Source organism: Micromys minutus (assembly GCF_963924665.1).
Source record: "Micromys minutus genome assembly, chromosome: 33".
Lineage (NCBI taxonomy): Eukaryota > Metazoa > Chordata > Mammalia > Rodentia > Muridae > Micromys > Micromys minutus.
Window position 1 is genome coordinate 17,681,670 of NC_137968.1, and position 21,748 is coordinate 17,703,417.

A 21,748-nucleotide genomic window follows, 5' to 3' on the forward strand; every position below is an offset into this window, starting at 1 on the left:
CGTAGGCTCTGGGACTTAAAGCTCCTGGACACAGAATCGTTAGTTCACCAAATGTAATACCGAATTCACTTGTTGAAAGGCTTGAAGGAGATAAGAAAGGTAAAGTTAAGTAACGAGCACTTTTCCAGTTTGGTAGGAGGCTAAGTTCAAAGCTGACCAAGGCAGAAGAGACCTTCAGTGAAAACAATTAGTTATCAGATTCAAACGAAGAGGGGTTCCCACGTTTATTTTTGAATACTATGGAAGCCATCTGACCTGATTCGACTCGGTGTCAGAAAGCAGTAGCTGGCCATGGTGAGAAGACAGGGAAACGGGAGCCAGAAAGCCTGGGCTGCAGCCCAAGTTCTGCCACGTACGAGCTGGGAAGCCTTGGACAAGCTGCCTCGGCACCTCTGGCTTCAGCTTACGAACAGCTATGATGCAGTAACAATAAAGTCAGAGACTGTTTTCTAGAACCCTATTCTGCAACAGTAGATCTTCCAGGATAGGAAGCAACCCGCAACCGCCTTGGGGTACGGTGTGTCCTTTTACCAATTCTGTGCCATCCAACTGGTATCTAGAGAACCAAAGATTCCCTTAGAGGGATCGGCCCAAATCTGAGCATTAAGTGTAATAAAACCCTTTAGACACATATCTCGGGTAACAGACACCTTTCAACATTTCCTACTATGGATGCAATCAAATCACAACTCCCCCTTTAAGAACCAGAAACATCCCCAAACCTTAATGTCTTGTGAGTCAAGGCTTTGAGGTGTTCTCTGCACAGAGCATGTCCCGGAAGAAGGGGAACTTGGGGGAGGGAGGTATGACTTCAATAACTTCCCTCTCAGAAGACACACTTGTCAACTTCACAGCCCGGCACAGGACTATTACTTTTATTTCCAATCTGTGGAAATATTAGAAACACTTTTATGCCATCACACTGTGTGGGGGGGGAAGGATGCTAATAGTTTACATTTGGAGGCTGTGCCTCCCGGGTTCCCGCCTTCCCCTTCAGAAGAGGAAAAACATTAGGCCCAGGTCAGAAACTTGTTCGTTTGTCTGTGAACCCAGTTGAAGATAATGAAGGAAAGAGAGAAAAGGTTCTTTGGTACTATGGCTTGTCTTAAGCACAGTTTCCTTTGCAATTGTATCTGAATCCAATTTGTTTGGTCAATTCCAACCATTTCTTAAATTTTTAAGGCCCAATAGAAAGGCTCAACAACAACAAAAATTAAGCCGTTTTGGGGACACACCCACCTATTATTTTATCAACAATAAAAGGAACCTGAGAACCTCCTGCAGGACTCTAAACATGGCCCTTTAAAGAGCTGCAGCAGCTCTTTAAGGTACTTGACATGTCTTCTCTTTCTCATGGCCTGCCATCCACCTCTGGAAAGTTTTCATCAAGTTGTAGAAATTCTAGCAGCACCAACTGGGATGTCCTGGAAGCCGAGTGCTTCCCAAGTGTTTGCACTTGGACACAGAAGCAGTGCCTGCAGTATAGAGCTATCATCCAAACACATCAGAGTTCTAACTGCTCCCCAAACAAAATCGTCTTAGTTGCCATCCCTAAGGAAGGAAAGTGCTAGAAGCTAAATGATCACCCATCCTTAAACAGTACACGGCTGGGGAAGGACACCCGCCTCCCAGCCTAAGGATGTGCATTTGACTCCCAGACCCCAGCTGGTGAGAGAGAATTGACTCCAAGCCGAGCTCTGACCTCCACGCGAGCACACATGCACACATACACTAAAGAGGCGTTTTGTGTTTTAGAACACCGATTCTGATGACCTTGGATCCTTCGACTGTTCTCAGAAGAGGCTTGGAAAGAATCACCCCCCCTTTCCTTGGAAGGGTCAAAGGTGCAGGCCACCCCTCATCACCTCCTTCCCCTTCTGTTTGAGATAGCCATTATTAGGCTCTAACCTGTGACGTTCATGCATCATGTAAGGATGCCAGAGAAACCAAAAGCATTTAAAGGAATGGATTTCTCTAAGGTCCCACTCCAGATCACCAAAGCCCAGCAGCAGCTCTGTTCATCTGGTGCAGGCTACACTTGTTACAATGTGTTAACACTGAAAGCCAGATGGGGGCACCTTTAATTCCAGGACTGCAGAGGCAGAGGCAGGTTCTGAGTTCAAGGGCAGTCTGTTCTACAGAGCTAGTTCCAGGATAATGAGAAATAGAATGAAAAAGATATGTAACTGATTTTTAAAACATTGTGTGCACTATGAAAAAAAGTAAATGTTTAATGCAATTGGAAGGCTGGGTCAGAGTTTACAGGAACTTTTCCCTCCAGCGCAAAAATAATTCACATTCACGCCACACAGCTGTTCTGCCCCAGTGAGATGGATGTGCTTTTTCCCAACTACTTCTCTTGAAACCTCCAACATTAAACACCATCTTGGAGTTGAAGTATCTGCTTACATCCTCCTAGTAGCCTAACTTGACCAAGGTGCTATAAATTTCCGATCTGATTATCAGATCCGGTGTCCCAAGCAAACTTGTACAAATGAGGTTGCATGCGGAAGCAAATTAGGTTGAAACCTTTTCACAGGTACTTGCAAACGCAGGAGAGAAGTAGAAGAGAATTGATCTCGTCCTTACCAAACCATTACCAAATGAATGCCTAGAACACCCAGGAAACTGCTTAAACCCTGGGGAGAAATCAACTCAGAGATGACTCCGGAAAGGAAGGTGCTCTTCCACAGATCCACTGGCTTCAGGATCTCCTCCTCATCTCCAAAGGTCTCTGGTGCGGTTGGCCTCAGAGTGGCACTGCCTCAGAGCTCTTACTTTGGAGGGCAGCATCAGTGTCTTCTTTAGTACACAGTACTACACAGTCCTTCCAAGTTCTTATTTCATCCCTGTGTGTTCCAAAGTCAAAAGCAAACACCCAGCAACATTTGCAAGTAACAATTCTGACAACCCCAAACCAGTAAGGAGTTAAAACTCAACCCTGCTCCGGAGAAAAAGTAAACTTGTTTTCTTTCTGAATGCCACACCTCCAAAAAACAGAGGCCCAGACCCAGGTGGTCTTTAAACTTAAATCAAGAAGAGGTGGAGGGTGTCAGATTTCTTGGCCCCTGGCACTGAAAGGTGAAAAATTAATTACATTCAATTAGCAAAACAAGGTTGTGCGGAAGCCAATCAACCACACCTTTCTCCACCCCCCCCCCCCCAAAGGGAGAGTAAGATTTCAATAAAAGCTGTAAAGAATTGGTGTGTTGGGGGAGAAGGTTGAACACAAGGAGCATCAGCTCTTTCAGAAAGAACATCATGGTCTTATCTATAAAGCTTGGAGAGGTTGCTTTAGAAGCCAGCAAAAGGCCAGCCTCACCACACCAGCCAAAGAAATTCCTAGAAGGCGCTGCTTTCTCACAAGCACCCCCAGAATCTGTCCAAGTACATTGTCCTCTCAACAAAGCAGTTTATTTCTGACCTCAGTTAAAGAGTATTTTACTCCGTTACAGCAACACTCAATGTCCACACAGAACTTCCGTGTGCACAAGGAAACTATGGATTCACCATTGATTCTGGCCTCAGGCTTTTCCCAGGGTTGAAAAGGAAAACGTCCTAGGGCTTCCTCATCCGAATCCCCAGGCTTGATACTTCCTCTCCCTCCCTCCCACTCTATGATCAAGTCTGGGAGGACTTTAATATCCTTCCTATCACTCCCACAGAGAGCAGTCTGAGGGAATCCATGGACAATAATCAAACCTTTCATGTCAGGGCCCCGTTCCCACCCTACCCGTTCCAGATCCAACCACGTTTGGAAGCATTTCCCCTATTCTGCATTTCATGAATCAACTGCACAATCGGCCAACCTCTGCCAGTTCCTCCTGTCTCGGCTGAGAGGTTTCCCCTTCCTTCCCTGGGCAGCACAAGGCTGCTCTGGTTTTTAACTGGCGTAAAGTGGAAATGCACCATAGGAGCTCACTAACTCTTTCCCAGCCAGACACAAGTGAGTCTGGGTCACTGAGCTCAGCTATCAGGAAACTGACCGGCCTCCGCTTAAAGCAGATTTGTGCATTCTAACTTTGACCTGAAACCCTGTGTGTCTGCTGCTGTTCAAGACAAGGAAAGTAAGGCTGAAAGGGGCTACAAAGTAACCAACTCAGTTACTTAGCAACTAAACAAAACTCGCCTCTCCACAGAGGCTAAGGAGGCATCTCAAGCCCATTCAAAGAGTAACAGTCCACATTTATATGCAAATAGATAAAGACAAAGGAGAAAGGGAAATCTAAATTAGTAAGGGTAGTTCACTGCAGTGGGCCTGAGGCCCAGATTTTAAAGTTTCTCAGCTATAGGAAAGGGCTTATAGGAATCAATGAATGAATGAATGAATGGCCCTAACCAACTTACACTCTACCCTTAATAAACACCAGTGCTGTAGAGGAAGTAAGAAACAGTCACAAGTTGGGGAGGTAAAAATCAAAATACTTAAGCTATCAAGAATCTAAAGCTTAGAGGGAAAGGCACAGATGTAAGCCCAGCAAACAGTCCGGTGAACAGGTACCCATGTTCTTGAAGAAAACAAGCAAAGCATATGGGTCAGTGTCTGTCACTGGGTAGAGCGGTCTCTCCGGGTCTCCAGACACCGTGACAAATACTCCCTAGTACCCTTCCGAGAACCGCGTTTCCAAACTTGGATGGGAGCCCCATCCTGCGCGGAAGACGCATGGGTTCTGAATGGTTTCCGAAGTATTAGGGAGATGCCTTCACCAAGCAGACCCGTGAGAGTACCGGGTGGAGCTCACCTGAGAAGCTCAAGTTCGGCCCCCACACTTGAACCCGGCCGCTTGGTCCCTGCAAGCAACCGAATGGAGGGCTTCTGCCCCCACCCCGCATCCCTCAACCTCCCACCTGGACTCGCAAGAACGCAGCCCTTACTCACTTCTCGTACTCGGTGTTGTCTCTGTCACAGCGAGAATCCTTGTGCTTTTGCCAATCTTTGCCATGTTTGCAGGTGGTGAGGAGCAAGACGTCCTCCCCGTTATGGACGTGATATAAGGCATTCCTGGTGTCTGACCCTATCCCTGTCAGGTACCTCTTCCCCTTGAAAACCAGCATGTACTTCCTGAGAGGAGGGATGGTATTAAATTTCAAAAACCCCCTCTCCCCTCCTGTCCTGGGATGATCCTTAGAAAAGAGGGGAATAGAAACATCGAAGTTTGGTCGGAAGTTTTCAGTGCTGATACTGGCCTTGGCCAGCATCGCCTGGCCGATGTCAAACCCCACGTCCTCGGTGTAGTCAGGCCAAGTGCCAGAATATAAATTAAAAATTAAATGATTCCTACCATTGTTCCACAAGTGGAGACTCTGCACTTTGGATCTCAAACTGTGCACATATTGGGGTGATAATTGGTCTCTGTCTAAAGTGTCCAGACCCAGGACAAAGAGGCACGCCTGGCTGGGGTCCGAGGTGTAGAACCTGGAGCCCTCGATGGCCGCTAGAATGTTTTGGTAACTTTCGGCGATTTTCTCCCCTTTCTGCTGCGGGTAGACGTAGACTTTGAAACCGTTTTTCTTGCAAAGGGTGAAATCGAAGCAGGACTCCATGCGGCACTTCTTGCCTTTGTAGATGCTCGAGTTGGCGTCTCGCTTCTGCCGGGGGGAAACGTGCACGCTGGAATCCTCGTTTTCCAACTGATCCCAAGGGAAGAAGGGGCGCAGAGCGTCCGGGAAGCGGGGCCAGAAATGATCAGGACTGGGTTGGTGCAAGCCATTCCGACCAGTGTGCTGTTCTCTCCGGCTGTGGCTCCTCGATGCCCTAAACTGCACGCCTCCAAAATAAAACAAAAGGGCGAGACAAGAGCCAGCTGAGAGCAGGATGAAATAGCGTTTTTTGGCCTGCATGTGTCCTGCCTGGGTCAAGAGAATTGTAAATAAACACAAGAATCACCCAAGTTTCCCAATCAACACTTTCAGCTCCAGTCCGCCATCTTCCCGCCTGTAAAGACTTCAAACTCTCCGCTCCCACCTTCTCTGGATGCCTTTCCCAAAGCCGTGGACTGATCCAGCGCATGTGGGCGATTTCTTTAACTTTCTCCCCTCCGGTCTTTCATCTCTGGGCTGCACAAAGCACGGGAGAGAGCCGGGCAGAAAGATCTCGCACCCAGGGCGGGCGAACAGCGGACTGTAATTCTCTTGCATGCAACAAGACGGAGGCAAAAGAAAGCCGAGCAGGGAAGAAAAAAGCTCCCGGTACCCAATCAATGGCAAGAAGAAGTGACTGCCTTCTCCACTCGGATCCCTCTCGGCGGCGTGGAGAACGAGCCCGGGGGGTGGTGGGGAAGCAACTTCAACTCATCCACACTCCGGTGCAGAGCACTCCGGTTCCAACAAGTCAGTCCTCCCCGGCTTCAGCCGGCTAGTGCATCTTGCAGCTGGGGCGCCGTAACCTCACGAATCCCTGCATGTCTCTTTATTCCCTTCTGCAGCGGCTCCCCACGCTCCGCCGGTGTTTACTCCTGCGCCCGCGGGGCCGGGCTCCCCCACCCCGGGCGCGCGGCGGCCCGGCCGGCGAGCACGAGGCGGCGCGTCCTCCCCCGCGGGCAGTGCCGGGCCCCGAGCGGCGCTTCGCTGGGCCCCGCGCTGGCGCTGGCGCTGCCGACCGCCGCGTTCGGTCGCCGAATGGTTACCCGGTTCTGAATGTTACACTTACACATTCCATTCCCGACACGACAGCGCTGACCTCATCCATCCACGCAGCCCGCGCTGCCATTGGCCGGGCGTCACGTCCGGGTGGGGCGGGGCTTCCGCTGCGCCCATTCATAACCCCCGGCGGCCGGCAGAGGACCCCGGAGCGCACGGACGGCGGGCGGAGCGCTCGCCCGGGTCGGGCGTCGCCCACCGCCGGCCTCAGGCAAGCCGGGCCGGGAATGCGACCTGGACCTGGCCGGCCCCAGGGGCGCGGGAGGAAGGTGGGGACGTGGTCGGCCTCCTGCTGCTCGGGATGCCCGGGGTCTCCACGAGCCGGGAACGCCTCCCCGCCTGGAGGCTGAGAGGACCGGTTCCTGGAGAAGGATGCTTGAAAATGGAGAAGCGAGGGGAACGGGGGAGGGGGGACTTCATGGAAAGCGAGCGAGCGAGCACAGGTCGAGATGTCTCTCTCTTCCCCACACTTGGACCCGCTGAGGTCCAATTCTTTGTGGGGTTTGGTTGGTTTGTTTTGTTTTAAACACTGAAGTGGTCTTTCTAATTCCCCTATGTAACCCACCCATTTTTCTGTCTTGCTCACGGAGACACCTTAATCCTCAACAATGAGGAGAAATTGTTGCAGTCGGATTGAACGGCTGCAGTTCACAATCCGTGGCTGAGTATGAGAAGACACCTTCTAAAGCCTTCTGATCTGCGTGCCCTCTCTTCCATTCCTGAATCTCCCACCTGTTCTCGTCCGGGAGGGTCTAATGGCTGAAAAGAAGCCATTTCATTTTGCCCCCATCGGTGTTACTATTCCTGAGGTGGTGTTTTTAAGATGTCACCTGCCCTAGCTACAGAAGGGAGCCTTTGAAGGAAGAAATAATTGTATTTACAATGAATGTGCCACGGTTGTTCCTTCAATTGACCTTCCTTCTGTCGACCCCCCTGCCCCAAGCCCCTAACGAGCCTCCAGGACCTCAAACCTGTGCTAGATTCCCAAGCATTACCTGGCCTCACAGTGTGCATCCTGGCTTAGAACACTTCCCCACCCTAGCCTCAGAGCCTGGCCAAGCTGGACAAGTAGTTGCCCAGGGCTGCAAGTTGTTTGGTGATTGTTTATTGTGGGAGTGAGTGAACTGGGAGCAGACACGTCCTACATCCCTCGGGCTACTGAAAAACCCCAGCTGGCTGGGTACCCTTGACGGTTCTAATAAGCCAGAGTGGAAAGTTTTCAGCCTTTGTTGTTTCAGATTTGTTTGGATAAAGAAGAGAAGAGATTGTGGGTGGGATATTGTGGTCCATTCCTGAAACCTCTGCCCATTTTGGACCTGCCAAAGATGAGGTAGGTTTTCGTGATTTACTTTGTCCCCACCACAGAATTTAGAGAGGCCTGAAACAAGAGTTAAGGGTTCCTTCACTTTCTAAGCTGGATGAGAACCTTGCAGGTAAAGGTAGCGATTGGAGCCACGTGTGACCCCAGCTCTCAGCAAGATTGCAAAATGAAGTCTTCCAAGCTCTTGATGTGAGAACTGGGTACCTGTACCCTGTAGAAAACCAGGCTCTTCTTTTTCTGCTTTGGCAGAATCTCTTGCTTTTCTTGTCCAACTGTGGTAGATTCCCTCAGTTTACAGCATGTCTTTGTGTTCATTTCGCAGGGGTTTATGTTGTAGGAGAAAATGATACTGAAAATGAGGGGAAACATGTTCAGTCCACGTCGCTGCTGTTGACGGTGTCTTAGTCCTGCGAGATGGTCTCAGCTTACTCTCCGCTTCTCGTTGATGACGTGATATTTTAGAGTAATGGTTTGGGTTTTGTTTTTTTTAATCAGCCAGTCTCAATTGGTAACTAATACATATTGGATATGTCCATAATGGGTGTCATTAACCCTATTCTACTGTGACATCCCAGCTGCAGTCTGGTCACTTCTACAAGGACATCATCTGAGCAGCACTCCTACCCTATTTTTTCACTAGACCATCTCACCTACTTATACCTTTGTATACATAAATAAATCTTTTAAAAATATATTTATGTGTATCAGTGTTTTGCCTGGATTATAAGGCCGGTGCTCATGGAAGTCAGAACAGCATGTCAGATCTCCTGGAACTGGAGTTGTGGATGAGTGTGAGCCATCATGTGGGTGTTGGAATTGAACTCTTGACTTCCTCAAAAGCAACGAGTGCTCTTAGCTGCTGATCGATCTCTCCAGTCTTAGTGTCTTTTTCTGTTGTTTAACCAGAAGTTTTAGTATTTTAAGATTCATTTTTAAGTGTGTATGTGTATGTGTGTGTGTGTGTGTTTATAAAAGTAATTGTGATGGCTAGAGACACAGTTGTAAGTGGCTGTGAACCACCCAATGTACTTGCTACATAATGAATGCAGCTCATCTGCCAGACAGCGTCTGCTCTTAACCACTGAGATATGTCCCCAGCCTTATTCTATCTTTTTAATCCATAAAGCCTGGGGCAGTTCCTGGATTTAGGTAGAATTCAAATACTGAATTGAATGAATTAGTGAATGAATGATTAAAAATTGACTTAAAGTTCCAAAGAAAGGTCTCTTAAGGAGGGAAAACAAAAACAAAACTGACTCATCTACGAAAGCATTCTGCACCACAAAGTTAACAGTCAACAGGATGAAAAAAGCAGCCTAGTGAAAGGAGCAGTCTCAAGCCATACATGAAAAGGAGGTTGGTATCTAAAATGTGCAAGAACTTCATGAAACTCAATAGCAAAATAAATGAAAGTGGGCAAAGGATTTAAATCGACATTTTCCACAAAGAAGACATAAAGTACCCCAATGGGAAGATTTAAAAGGTTCTACATTACTAATCATTAGGGAAATTCAAAGTAAAGCCACAAAAAAAAAAAGATGCCCACACACACCTACTAGAATGGCTATATCAAGACAACAAGAGGTACCAAGTTTTGAAAGGGGGAGAGAAGAAAAGGGAACTCACCTTCCACTGGTGTGCTTTAGAACAGTGTGAAGGTTTCCTAATACTACTAAAAGTAGAAGAAATGACGCCACTTAATCCAAGAATTCCACTCTTCAATGTGGTAAAAAGATACTGAGATCACTACATCATTGTGGCACTGTCCACAAAAGTCAAGACCTCAGCTTCTGCTCATTGACCAGTGGATCAAAAATGTGCATATGAAATGGGACATTATTTATCCATAAGGGGAAGAGAAAATTTAATTTGCAACAATGTATGTGAATTTGGTAAGTAGTATGTAAGATGAAATAAGCCAGATAATGAAAGGTAAATACTTCATGACCTGATCTACGTGTTGAATCAAAAACCTTGAGGCCAGGCTGCAGGTTGGTAATAGAGCATTTGCCCAGAATGCAAACTGTTCAATTACTTGTACCCTCAAAACAAAGTAAATTAAAACCTCAATTTAAACATAATATATATATATATATATGTGTGTGTGTGTGTGTGTTTGTGTGTGTGTGTGTGTGTGTAAAACATGCATTATCAACAATTAATGAAAAAGAAACCATGAATTTAAAAGATAGCAAGTAGGTATATGGAAACAAAATCAAAGGGAAGGGGGAAAGGATATAATTATATTCTCAAAAAATAAACCAATTAAAAAAATTTTGGGCTCTCGCCAGGCATCCTCGTTGGAGTGACATCGTCTTTAAACCCCGCGTGGCAATCCCTGACGCACCGCCGTGATACCCAGGGAAGACAGGGCAACCTGGAAGTCCAACTACTTCCTTAAGATCATTCAACTTTTGGATGATTACCCAAGATGCTTCATTGTGGGAGCAGACAATGTGGGCTCCAAGCAGATGCAGCAGATCCGCATGTCCCTCCGAGGGAAGGCTGTGGTGCTGATGGGCAAAAACGCCATGATGCGCAAGGCCATCAGGGGGCACCTGGAGAACAACCCAGCTCTGGAGAAACTGCTGCCTCACATCCGGGGGAACGTGGGCTTTGTGTTCACCAAGGAGGACCTCACTGAGATTAGGGACATGCTGCTGGCCAACAAGGTGCCTGCTTGAGCTGGTGCTATCGCCCCATGTGAGGTCACTGTGCCTGCTCAGAACACTGGTCTGGGGCCTGAGAAGACCTCTTTCTTCCAAGCTCTAGGTATCACCACTAAAATCTCCAGAGGTACCATTGAAATTCTGAGTGATGTGCAGCTGATCAAAACTGGAGACAAGGTAGGAGCCAGTGAAGCCACACTGCTGAACATCTCCCTCTTCTCCTTTGGGCTGATCATCCAGCAGGTGTTGACAATGGCAGCATTTACAACCCTGAAGTGCTGGACATCACCGAGCAGACCCTGCACTCTCGCTTCCTAGAGGGTGTCCGAAATGTGGCCAGCATCTGTCTGCAGATTGGCTACCCGACTGTTGCCTCAGTGCCTCACTTCACCATCAATGGGTACAAGCGGGTCCTGGCTTTGTCTGTGGAGACTGAGTACACCTTCCCACTTGCTGAAAAGGTCAAGGCCTTCCTGACTGATCCATCTGCATTTGCAGTTGCTGCACCTGCGGCTGCTGCCACCACTGCTGCTCCTGCAGCTGCTGCAGCCCCAGCCAAGGCTGAAGCAAAGGAAGAGTCGGAGGAATCAGATGGTGATATGGGATTTGGTCTCTTCGACTAATCTCTTCAATGAAACCAAGTCAGCCTGCTTAAACTGAGAAAGATGGAAATAAAGACTTACTTCTCTTTTAAAAAAAAATTGGACTCACAAATGGAGAGAAGAGAAAACATTTTGACAAGACCAAGGTGGAAATGGAGAAATATTGGTTGAAAGATAAGAAGTTGCAGTTATAGGGCTGGACAGACGGCTCAGTGGTTAAGAGCACTGACTGCTCCTCCAGAGGTTCTGAGTTCAATTCCCAGCAACCACATGGTGGCTTCACAACCATCTATAATGGGATCTGATGTGCTCTTCCGGTATGTCTGAAGATAGCAACAGTGTTCTCATACATAAAATAAATAATTGCAGTTATACACTAAGTAAGTGTTGGACTTTTGGCACAGTGACTACAGTGAACAACACTGTGTTGTCCAAAATGGCAGCGCACATCTGTAAGTCCAGCCCTGTAGAGACGGAGGCAGCCAGCGTGAGCAGTATAGTACAAGACCATCCTTTGGTGAATAATGACTTCATGACCAGGACATGTCTTTAAATAGAGAAAAGAGAAAATGAGGGGAAAAAAATCATAGGTTGTGTTATATCTAGATCATCCTCTATGATAGGATCAGAGCCCAAAACACTCATTTTCACATGCTTTGACCTTCTGGACAATGCTGCTTAGCCACAGAACATTTTAGAGTACCTCTTGCTTACTTCTGTGACCCTAAAGCCATGAGCTGCCACTAGCCACTCCAGCCTAATTTAACGTCATGAGGTAAGATCACACCGTGTCTTGCAAATTCAGAACAAAGCTCAAAATTTGCTTTATAATAAACACGCATTGCTTCCATACTGTCATAAAAGTATATTAATTTCATTAAGTTGGACCATTGGGAGTGGGGTACTGTTTAGAAATTACTTAAGGTAACTTTAGTACTGAGGGTGGTGGGGATCCTAAGGCATTAAACATGCTAAAAAAAAAAAAAAAAAAAAAAAAAAAAAGTCGGCTTACTTTTTAAATTTCGAGGCAAAGTTCCTGAGTTTCCCAGGTTGGCCTTGAACTCAAAATTCCCCTGCCTCCATCTCCTGAGAAACTGGAATTATGGGCTTGTAGCACCTAGCATACCTAAAAGAGTAGATTTTATTTTCCCACATATACAGTGAAGGTCAGCGTAATGGGTATTTTTAACTTGATACTCAAAATGGGGCTTCACCTCCAGGCTCATCTAAGATGCCACCTCACCAGAGACAACACTAATTAAAGTAACAGGCCTCCTCCCCCATATCATTTTGCTTTACCCCTTAACTCTGATGATGGCCCCGGCAGACTCTATTTATTTGTTAATTCATTGTTACTTCTAGGTCACCAACCATAGGAAAGGATCCTAATGTGCTTTTTTTGTTTGTTTACGACTATGTAACCAATAACTACCACTACTGTAGCCTGTGTTATTCAACAAGTATCTCTTGACCTGATTACCTAATTTGATCCCATTGTCTGTGAGTCAAATAAGAGAATATTCAAAACTGGAATTCACAGACTACAAAGGTACTTTAATCACACAAGCCTGGATTAATTTCCTTTTGGAGGGCTCCTTTGCAGGACCAGCTAAAGTCCTGAGTAGCATATGGCACAAAGGATTCCCTGAGAATGGATTCTCATCTTGAATCCCAAGTTCAGACTGTCTGACCTTGAGTAGATTAGCTGACCTCTGTACTTCAGTCTTCCACTGGCAAACCTGAGAACATATATATATATATATATATATATATATATATATATATATATATATATATATATATATACACACACACACACACACACACACACACACACACACACACACACACACACATCATGTTTAGTTCATTGGGCTACTCTACTGTAGGCACCAAACAAGAACTAATGAACAAATAAGACACATTTACAAGAAAGGCCTTTGAAATTCACAGTGTACTTGGCCAGTGTCAATAGTCACCAAAGTCTTGGGTCACTACAGCGACACACACAAGAGCCACACGCACAAGAACATCCTGTTGTCAAGCATTAAATACATGGAGGATTAGCCACCCTGACCCCGTGTATTCCAGATAGCTTATAGATGCTGGAATAGCTCTTGATAGTATAAGAAATTTTTAAAAAGGATGAGGGGGGCTTTATTGAATTACCCTCCCCCCATAAATTACTGGCAAAGAAACCGTTTCTTTTAATGTATATAAAACTATACACACAAAAGTTTCTCTACGGTCTGTAAATATATTTCTTATTAAAAAAAAGGTGGTTCCAAAAATATGAACACAAACTTAAGTGCAATCAGTTATAAATGATTAAATGATCTACAATGCTCATGATCAATTTTAATAAGGTTACACAAAACGTTTATTTGACAGGGGCACATGGTGATGTGTGTGGAGGATATCTGACAGCATCCTCAGCGATAAGCATTTCAAGCTCTAAGAACAGCTAAGAGCTGCTTGTGGTACCCTGAGTGATGTTAGAAGAAGGGAAAAAACAAGCAAGTAAGGACCATCCTGGGGCATCTTAGAGGATGAAGGCACTTCCTGCCGGGGGTCAGCACTCTGACTTGTAGGTTTCCTTTTGCCTTTGCCCGACAGAATCTTGTGAAGGAATCTGAAGGAGGTTGGTTCTGAAGGCCTAGCATGCATGTGTCTCTGAAGGATGCAGGGTTGGGACATGCTGATATTGACCCAGTAAACATAGCCAAGGCTATCCCCTGTAGATCAAGTTAGGGAGTGGGAAAGGAACCCCACCTCAAAGGAAGAAAGGCAGTAGAAGTGAAGGACCTCATCGGGTTTCCAAAGAGTGAGGTCAGAACAAAGGGAATTCAGCAGTTCAATTCCATATTCAGCTCTAGGTTAGCATTTCACAGACAGCATCTCCCAATCTCTGAGGTTCCTAGCAATTGAGAATTCTTCTTCTACGCTGGAACAAATGAGGAAACAGAGTCCAGACTGGCAGAGGGAGCAGGCAGGAATTCATTTCCAGTTCTTGTAGACAAATACTTATTGAGTAGTTCCTCTGTCCCAACCACGCCTGAGCCTGGCATAAAGCGTCTACAGCTCCTTCACAATACACCAGCAGGGAGGTTTTCCGAGTGACACCGCAGGACCGCAAAGGCTGGAGAGGAAATGATGTCCTGTTTCACAAAGAAAAAAGTCAGACTCTAGTCAGGGGCTCTTGAACTTCTGTTCCTCTTGCTGGAAAGGGACATTCACAAGACCTGCTTAATATGAGGTGTAGGCTGCTTAAAACACAAGTCGCAGAGTCCCGTCTCCAGAGTTTCTGCTTTATTTGATCTGTCGCATGACTGCAGAATTTACTTCTATTCCCCCAGAGGCTGTTATGGACGCCCAACTCTAGGAGCATGCCGAGAGCCAGGATCCCAAATCCCTTGGCATTTTATTTACTGGATGGGAAGACTTTTAGAAAAGTTCTTGGCATGGGAGTGATGGGATCTGATTTCTGTTAGCCCTTTCTAGTTCAGTGGGTCTCAGCTTCTTTAGTGCTGAGGTGCCTTAGCTCCTCATGTTGTGAGGAGCACCCCCCCAACAATACAATTACTTTCATCGCTGCTTCAGAATTGTAATTTCGCTACCGCCATGAATCATACTGAGAATATCTGATTTGCAGATGGTCCTAGGCAACCCTGTGAAATGGTCATTTGATACACACCCCAGGGAGTCATGATCCACACGTGGAGATCCTGCTATTCTACCTAATAGGCCTGAGACTCAGGTTTCTGATTTGTTTGTTTTGATGGGGTCGAAAACAGGCTGCCCTCCAAACTTGCTAGGTGGTCAGATATGTTGTTGAACATTTGAAACCTTTGTCTCCACCTCCTCGGCGCTGGGTTTAGAGGTGTTCATCACGGCACCCAATTTATGTGGTACTGAGTCCTAACGTAGAGCTTCCTGCATGCTGGGCAAACATTCTACTAACCTAGTTACAACCTCTGCCTTGCAAGTTTGTCAAGGAATCCAAAGTTTTAAAAGTCTTGACTCTTTCCACTAGGACAATGGCGGGAAGAGAATGTAAACTTCAAGTCCTATTTTCATGATAAGGAAATTATGAACAAACCGGATTGTCACTGGCCAACCACCGCATGACTGTTAAAGATACGTGCAGGCTGAAGAGCGTTTTTGCCGGCTGCAGTCGAAACAGTGAGGTCTCTCTCCTACTAAGTCTCGTTTTTCCATAAACTGACAAGTTGGGCTAAGTTATATTTCGCCGTGTCCTTTGTGTGTTTGACAACTTGGAACTGGCTGCTATTTCTAGTGATAGGACAGCCTTTTTGTGGGTGTTTTCTGAGGGACAAATGGTGACAAGAAGTTGCCCTTCTCCCAGTTTGGTTCCACTTTTAAGAGCCTCATAGACGTTCTACTGACCCCTGGTGGAAGAGACCTGTGCTCTACCCTACATGACTGTCTAGGCAGCTGTGGCTTTCCCCAAACGCTTGGGTTTCTTTTCAAAAGTGTAATGTACCATACTGTCTCCTAGAACTCAGGTTATGGGAGGAGGGGAGGGGGGTGGGGGGTGGGGGACAGGGAAAGACATAATCACAATAAAACTGACTTGTGCTAGAGTTCACAAGAGGAAGAAGCAACATTTTTTTGTGGGGCCCTATTCCTATTTATAGATCTGTTTATAGATGGAGTAGCGAAGAGAAAATGAGAAATTGAAATGTCAATTGTAGAATGTGAGGAAATCAGGTCCGCCCACAGTTCCAGACCACTTCCCATGGTGAAATTCTCTACTAACACTGCCAAGAGTCTTTTTTTTTCCTTCTTTTAATTTCTTATACCCAGTTTTGTCTTCTACGCCACCAACAGAACTTTAAACATTTTTGTCTTGCCCTTCCATGCTTACATATTACTATGGTACAAAAAGATTATTGGTGCTCCCAATGATTAATATAAGACACGGGATTTTTTTTTTTTATTTTTTATTTTGACTCTTCAGGGTTTTTAATATGCGGAGGTCTGGTTCCTTTCAGCTCCTTCACTGCCAATCCTGGGGGTAGGGACTGCCTCAGCTTCTCTGCCTTCTCCTTGTCTGTGATAACCAGGGTATAACGGTACCGGCTACAGTGGACCTTGAACTTCACACTATCCTCGTTCTTGATCTTGGCAGATTTGACATCCTTCTGCCGGGCTGAGAGCAGAAAGTCCTTGGTTTCCTCAGTGTTCCGAGGCATGGCAAAGGGCAAGAAGCGAACAGAATGGAAAAAGATGCTGGAAAAAATCTTAAAGGACCTCCCCAGCCTTCAAGAAAGCTTAAGCCACATCCAGAATGAGCTAAATACAATTCAAATGGACTCTCAGGTCATTTGCAGTTAGTGACCTCTTCACTACATCCACACAACACAGAACTAGCACACCAAATAACCGTGGATGCTCCGAAGCTGTTTCTTAGCCTGAATGGTCTATATTTCTCTAAACCCTGGATTTCTTAAGAGCAAATCATCAGGTCATTTTCACAATGCCTGGCATCTTTATGACTAGGTAAAAAATACACTCAAATATGCGTGGGTAGAGACTTTTCTTCTGGCCTCCATGAGCCATCATTTTTGAAAACTTGACGTCTAATCAAACAGAACCATTTTTCAAATTAGAAATTCACATATCTTTATAGCCACCCAGTATGTAAACCTTCAGCAAATGATTCTACATCCACTCCTGTCTCTTCAAATGACTTATTATTTTTTCTGTGTTCTTGACACAGATCATACGGTAGACGTGTGGGAAGCTCAGAAACTATGGAAAACCATATAAAGATAACTAACGTATTTTGATATATTTGTATGTAAATTTCAGCACAGGCCTTATGTCAACAAAAATCTGATTACTTGAAGCTCACTAAAGTACACTAAAAATATACATCCTGGCTTTAAATAAAAGCCTTGAGCAGGGAATGGCTCGCAGGGGCATAATTCCTATTTGTTCCCTCCTACTGAGGATTTAAGCCAGAGCTGCAGGCCCAGTACTTCCTCTTGCTGAGGGGGAAAATGCAGCTTTCCGTCCTGTTGCAGGTGGGATCAGTCAGCTTCCTTTCTTGTTCTTGTTGGCCTGTGTGACTTGTTGCTAATGGGAAGCCTCATTCCAGGCCTGTTCCAAACATGAGGTAGATACTCTGAGACCCTTCCTCCAACTCCTCTCATCACTTCCCCCAACAGCTGCTCCACTTGGGCTCTAGTCTGACCTGCCACCTTCCTTAGTTTGACTGACCCTGGGATTCAGTGCAGCCGAAACTCCCAATGGCTGTTTTGGCTAAGAGAATGCTACTCCTTAAGGATACTCCTCTGGGAAAGCACAAACAAACCTTTTGTTTTAGAATGGGACACACTTGTCAGTAGGAGGTGAAGGGTCACTCTCCTGCCTATCTGACCAAAAATATGGAACTGGTAGGTTGCTGAAGAGGTCACAGTGACTAAATGTCCACTAGGCCACAGCTTCCTGCTCATGGGTAGATGTAACCTTAAGAGAGCCTTCTGGTGTCATCTGACTGTTTACTGTTCAAGCGCACAACTATCAAAAAAAATCTTATTTAAGCAATGTGTGCATGCACTATATTTTGATCACATTCTTTTCCCTGTCGAAACTCCTCCCAGATGCTCTGTGCCTCCTGCTCCACCCCCATCTTCATTCATGTTACTTCTCTCTCCCTCTCCCCTTCCCCCTCTCCCCGAGCCTTGGCAGGTTCAGTAACGACTTCAAATTAGGACTGATTGCTCCAAAGACTCTCACTCTCTACACATGGTCCAGTTGTGGATCTCTGAAGCTTCTCTGCTAAAGACTGAAGGATGCTCTTATCCAAGTCCCAGCCCATTATGGGATCCTTGAGTCTCTTGTAGAGAATAGTTCTGAAGGTTGGTTGAGTCACAGTGGACTGGAGATCGTCCAGAATAAAAGGTTGAACAGGGTGCCAGTAAGAACTAGAGAAACCCTGGGGCCTGCCCAGAGGCCAAGCCCCTAGGAGGAGGAGGTAGGCTGGAAGAAGGCTGTGCCGGAACCAAGGTTAAATCTGAAGAGACTAGAATGGAGAACAAGATTAATCCTAATATTTATGAGCTGCATACCTCAGAGGCCAGGTAGGATAGTGGTTAATACACGTGCTTTTAAGGCTTACCTTTTGAGTTCAAATGCACAATACTGACTGTGACTTTAGGCGAGTTATTTAACTATTCGAAGCCTCAGTCTCAGCATGTGCTGCCCCAAAAGAATGATGATCACATCTTCAGATGTCCGTGCACATAAACCATTAAACCTAGCACCACTACCTTGGAGGCAGTACTTGGTGAATATCAAACAGTCTACTGGCTGTCTCCTCTCCCATCCCTCCCCAATTACATCTGATTTCACATCCTCTGTTTTTAGCAGTTGTGTCTCCCAGAATTTGAATTGACGTCCTTCATAATTAAGATTGGCATTTTAGCAAATCATGTTGAAGTGTTGCAGTGGCTAGAAGAGCAAAACAAAGCAAAACATGTTGATTCATCCACGTATCCATCCAATAACAAATATTTATTAAATGTCAACTTTCTCTCTCCTGGGTATGCAACATGGTGAGCCAACCAGACCTTTACGACTGCCTAGAGACGGATACATCTTCTCAGGAAAATGGTAGCCAGCAGGTAAATAAACAGGTAAGGACTAAATGCTAGAAATGTTCAGGAAATAAAGAGTTCTCGGCAATGGACCTGTTGTTTAAACCCAGTGATCAGACACACTGTCTCAGGAAACAGAAGTATAGAGGATAGGAAAAGAGTCAACGCTGCAAGGGGGAGAACCTTCTAGAAAAAAAAAAAAAAAACAAAAAACAAAAACAAAACTCTCCTGGCTAGGCTATCTGTTCAGGACCCGAAAACACAACCAAGAGGCAACCATCTTGTGAATTAGGCTCCTAGATCCTGCATGCCAGACAATAGCTGCACAGAGGAAGTTTTAGGTGACTATACCTGTTATCCATAGGGAAAGGAAGCTATAGAGAGTGGGTTTTGCAGGCGAATGTTAGTGGGCTCGAGAACGTATCCTCTTTGCTCATTCGATTGCACTAGAGTCTCACGATGTTGCCCGTAGCTACACTAGAACTCAGTGTGTAGATCAAGATGACCTCAGACACACCGAGATTTCCCCTGCCTCTGCCTCCTGAGTGCTGAAATTAAAGCCTTGCACCATCACGCCCAGCCAAGTACCTAGTCTTTCTCAATATTCCAAGTGCCCTACATCCAGGTTAGACCGCATATAGCCTGGGCTTCACCCTGCTGTGTGTAGATGCCATGCTGACTTTACCTCTCCAGACATTTACTCTTCTTTCCTCTTTTATGTATCTCCCTAATAGGACGACAGTACCACGGGAGGTAGGTGGTTGCGTCGTGAATCTTTGCAATTCTAGTCTATGCCCTTAGTCTGTGCCTTTGTTGAGTGAATCATAACTGAATTTATTATGCTTACCGTTGCCAGGCAATATGCTGAGTGCTTTAAATCTATTAACCCAATTAATTTCCTTTACAAGCCTAGAGATATGGACCATTATGAGTAACACCTAATAGGAGACATTAAGACTGAAAAGTACACCCCAAGCCCTTACTGCTGAGAAGCAATCAAGCTAGGATTTGAACCTAGGCAGTCTGGCTCCAAGGTTCTTGGTCTTAATTAATTACATAGGTGCTTCTCAGTCTACCTACACAAGGCACATCTTTGGAGAACATGGTAAAGTCCATGTCTGAGGGCCACAGTTGTAGTTTCGACAAGGCCTTATTAGTTATTTATTTGTACATAGCCAATTAATCCATAGGAGAAGCTGGAAGCCAAAGACGCTCCTTGCTCTACAGATCTGTGGGTCAGGAACTCCAGCACCATTTAACCGGGTTCTATGCCTTGGACTCTTTTGCAGATTCTAATCTGGAAACCAGACATGGTGGTAAGCCCAGGGCTTGCTTAATGAGTTTCCAATGTCTCTGTTCACTCTCATGTTTAGCTGTTAGTAGACTTGGGGATCTCACTGGCTCTTGGTGGGATAATTCGATGACAAAGGCTGTTCAGGTTGTACTGGCTTGTCTCAATAAGTGAGAGAACACAGCTAAGACCATATCTAGTCTTCGATGGCTTGTCTTTAACAGGCCTCCAAGAGCCACTTTGGTTGCCTGCCAGAGTGGGTATGTGGAAGATACAAGGCTTTGTATTTTTGATGCTGCTGACATTCAGGGCCACGCCCTGTGAAGCACCAATATATCAGGAATTGATAAATCGACAAAGAGCAGAACCAGCAAGCCAATGAGCACAGTGCTTGGCTGAATCACATCCAACATATAAATGTACTTTTCTCCACCCTAGCTGTCCCCACTGCCATCTGCATTCCCATGGCTCCCGTAAAATGATGATGATGATGATGATGATGATGATGATGATGATGTCAAGAAAGAGACTGAACCCTGAAACTCGGAACCATCCACATTGGTCCTTAGAATCTGGGCTGTGCTGGAGCACCTGCCTCCTATCTTCTTGCTATGTACCCCATCTCTAGGGACTGAACAACCCTGCTCTAGACAGAAAGAAACCATATCTCAAGAACCACAGCATCCAGAGGAGAGAAGGCTTTCAAGAGATTCTCTTTCCTGTTCCCTGCTTTCACAGCACTTGGGAAGGGAGCAGGTTTTAACACCACAGGGGTCTTAAGAGCCCAACCAAGTTAAACCAGATTTGCTCCTCTTGCCTGAATTAAACAGACCCTTCCACCCAGTCCTGCATTCTTGGGCCTGGGTACCTGCTGAGTGGCCTGCTGTGCTTGGCCCCACTCCCACCCAGCTGCAGGGATGGGAGGAGACAGATCAAAGGCCTGGTCCCTGGTCTCACTGGCTACCTGGGAGACTGTTGTCATTCTTGCCCTGCCGAGCCTGCAAGAAGGAATGTTTATCAGATCCCAACAGCTGCTCAGGGTGTTACTAAATATCTACATTTATTGTATGTTGGTATCAAGAAAAATTACATCTTCTTGTTCTCTACTTACACATCCTAGGAGCACTCCACCACTCCTGGTCCCTAACTGATGAATCTACTTGCATCCTAATTTCTTTATCCCCTGATCCTTAAAATAAATTCTCTTTTGTCACCTTCTCAGAGCTTCCAGTGGTTAGGCTGCCCTGCTTCAGAGGGATGTCTTTTATAAGGCAGGCAAAGCATCATGGGGTTGGCCTTTCTTTACTTTATGTCTAAGCCTCACCTTGACTCCACTAACCTACACTGTGTGAGTTTTCTGTGTGTGCCCAGCAGGTGTATATCCCAGTCTGTGACATCAACCAGATCCATAATGTCATGGTGACTGGAAAGTTTTCATCAAAAGCTGGTTCCATCTGCTGTAAAAGCACTTTCACGGCAAACCTAGCAACCTGAATGCAGACTTCAGAACCCAAGATGAAAAGGGAATATTACACCAAAAAGTTATCCTCTGACCTCACATGCACATCTCGACACAGAGATGCACATGTAAGAAAGGAAGA

The 21,748-nt window shown here is 45.8% G+C and overlaps 2 protein-coding genes and 1 pseudogene across 3 annotated transcripts in view; 1 reads left to right on the top strand and 2 right to left on the bottom strand.

Moving 5' to 3' along the window:
* Positions 1–6,602, bottom strand: part of EXT1 (exostosin glycosyltransferase 1) — a 258,959-nt gene extending 252,357 nt beyond the window's left edge. Inside the window, exon 1 of the mRNA XM_080909297.1 lies at positions 4,880–6,602. Coding sequence (XP_080765423.1) covers positions 4,880–5,841 — 962 coding nt within the window. The 5' untranslated portion in view covers positions 5,842–6,602. The remainder of the gene's footprint in view (positions 1–4,879) is intronic.
* Positions 6,603–10,271: 3,669 nt separating this feature from the next.
* On the top strand, positions 10,272–11,271 carry LOC308414137 (large ribosomal subunit protein uL10-like; annotated as a pseudogene). The gene has a single exon. The product of its transcript is annotated as a large ribosomal subunit protein uL10-like (transcript).
* A 4,924-nt stretch (positions 11,272–16,195) lies between these two features.
* LOC308414218 (large ribosomal subunit protein eL38-like) lies at positions 16,196–16,447 on the bottom strand (the record flags this gene model as incomplete). Its single annotated transcript, XM_080909411.1, has 1 exon — positions 16,196–16,447. One exon carries the CDS (start codon positions 16,445–16,447, stop codon positions 16,196–16,198), a length of 252 nt encoding a protein of 83 aa, XP_080765537.1.
* Between the last annotated feature and the right edge of the window lie 5,301 nt (positions 16,448–21,748).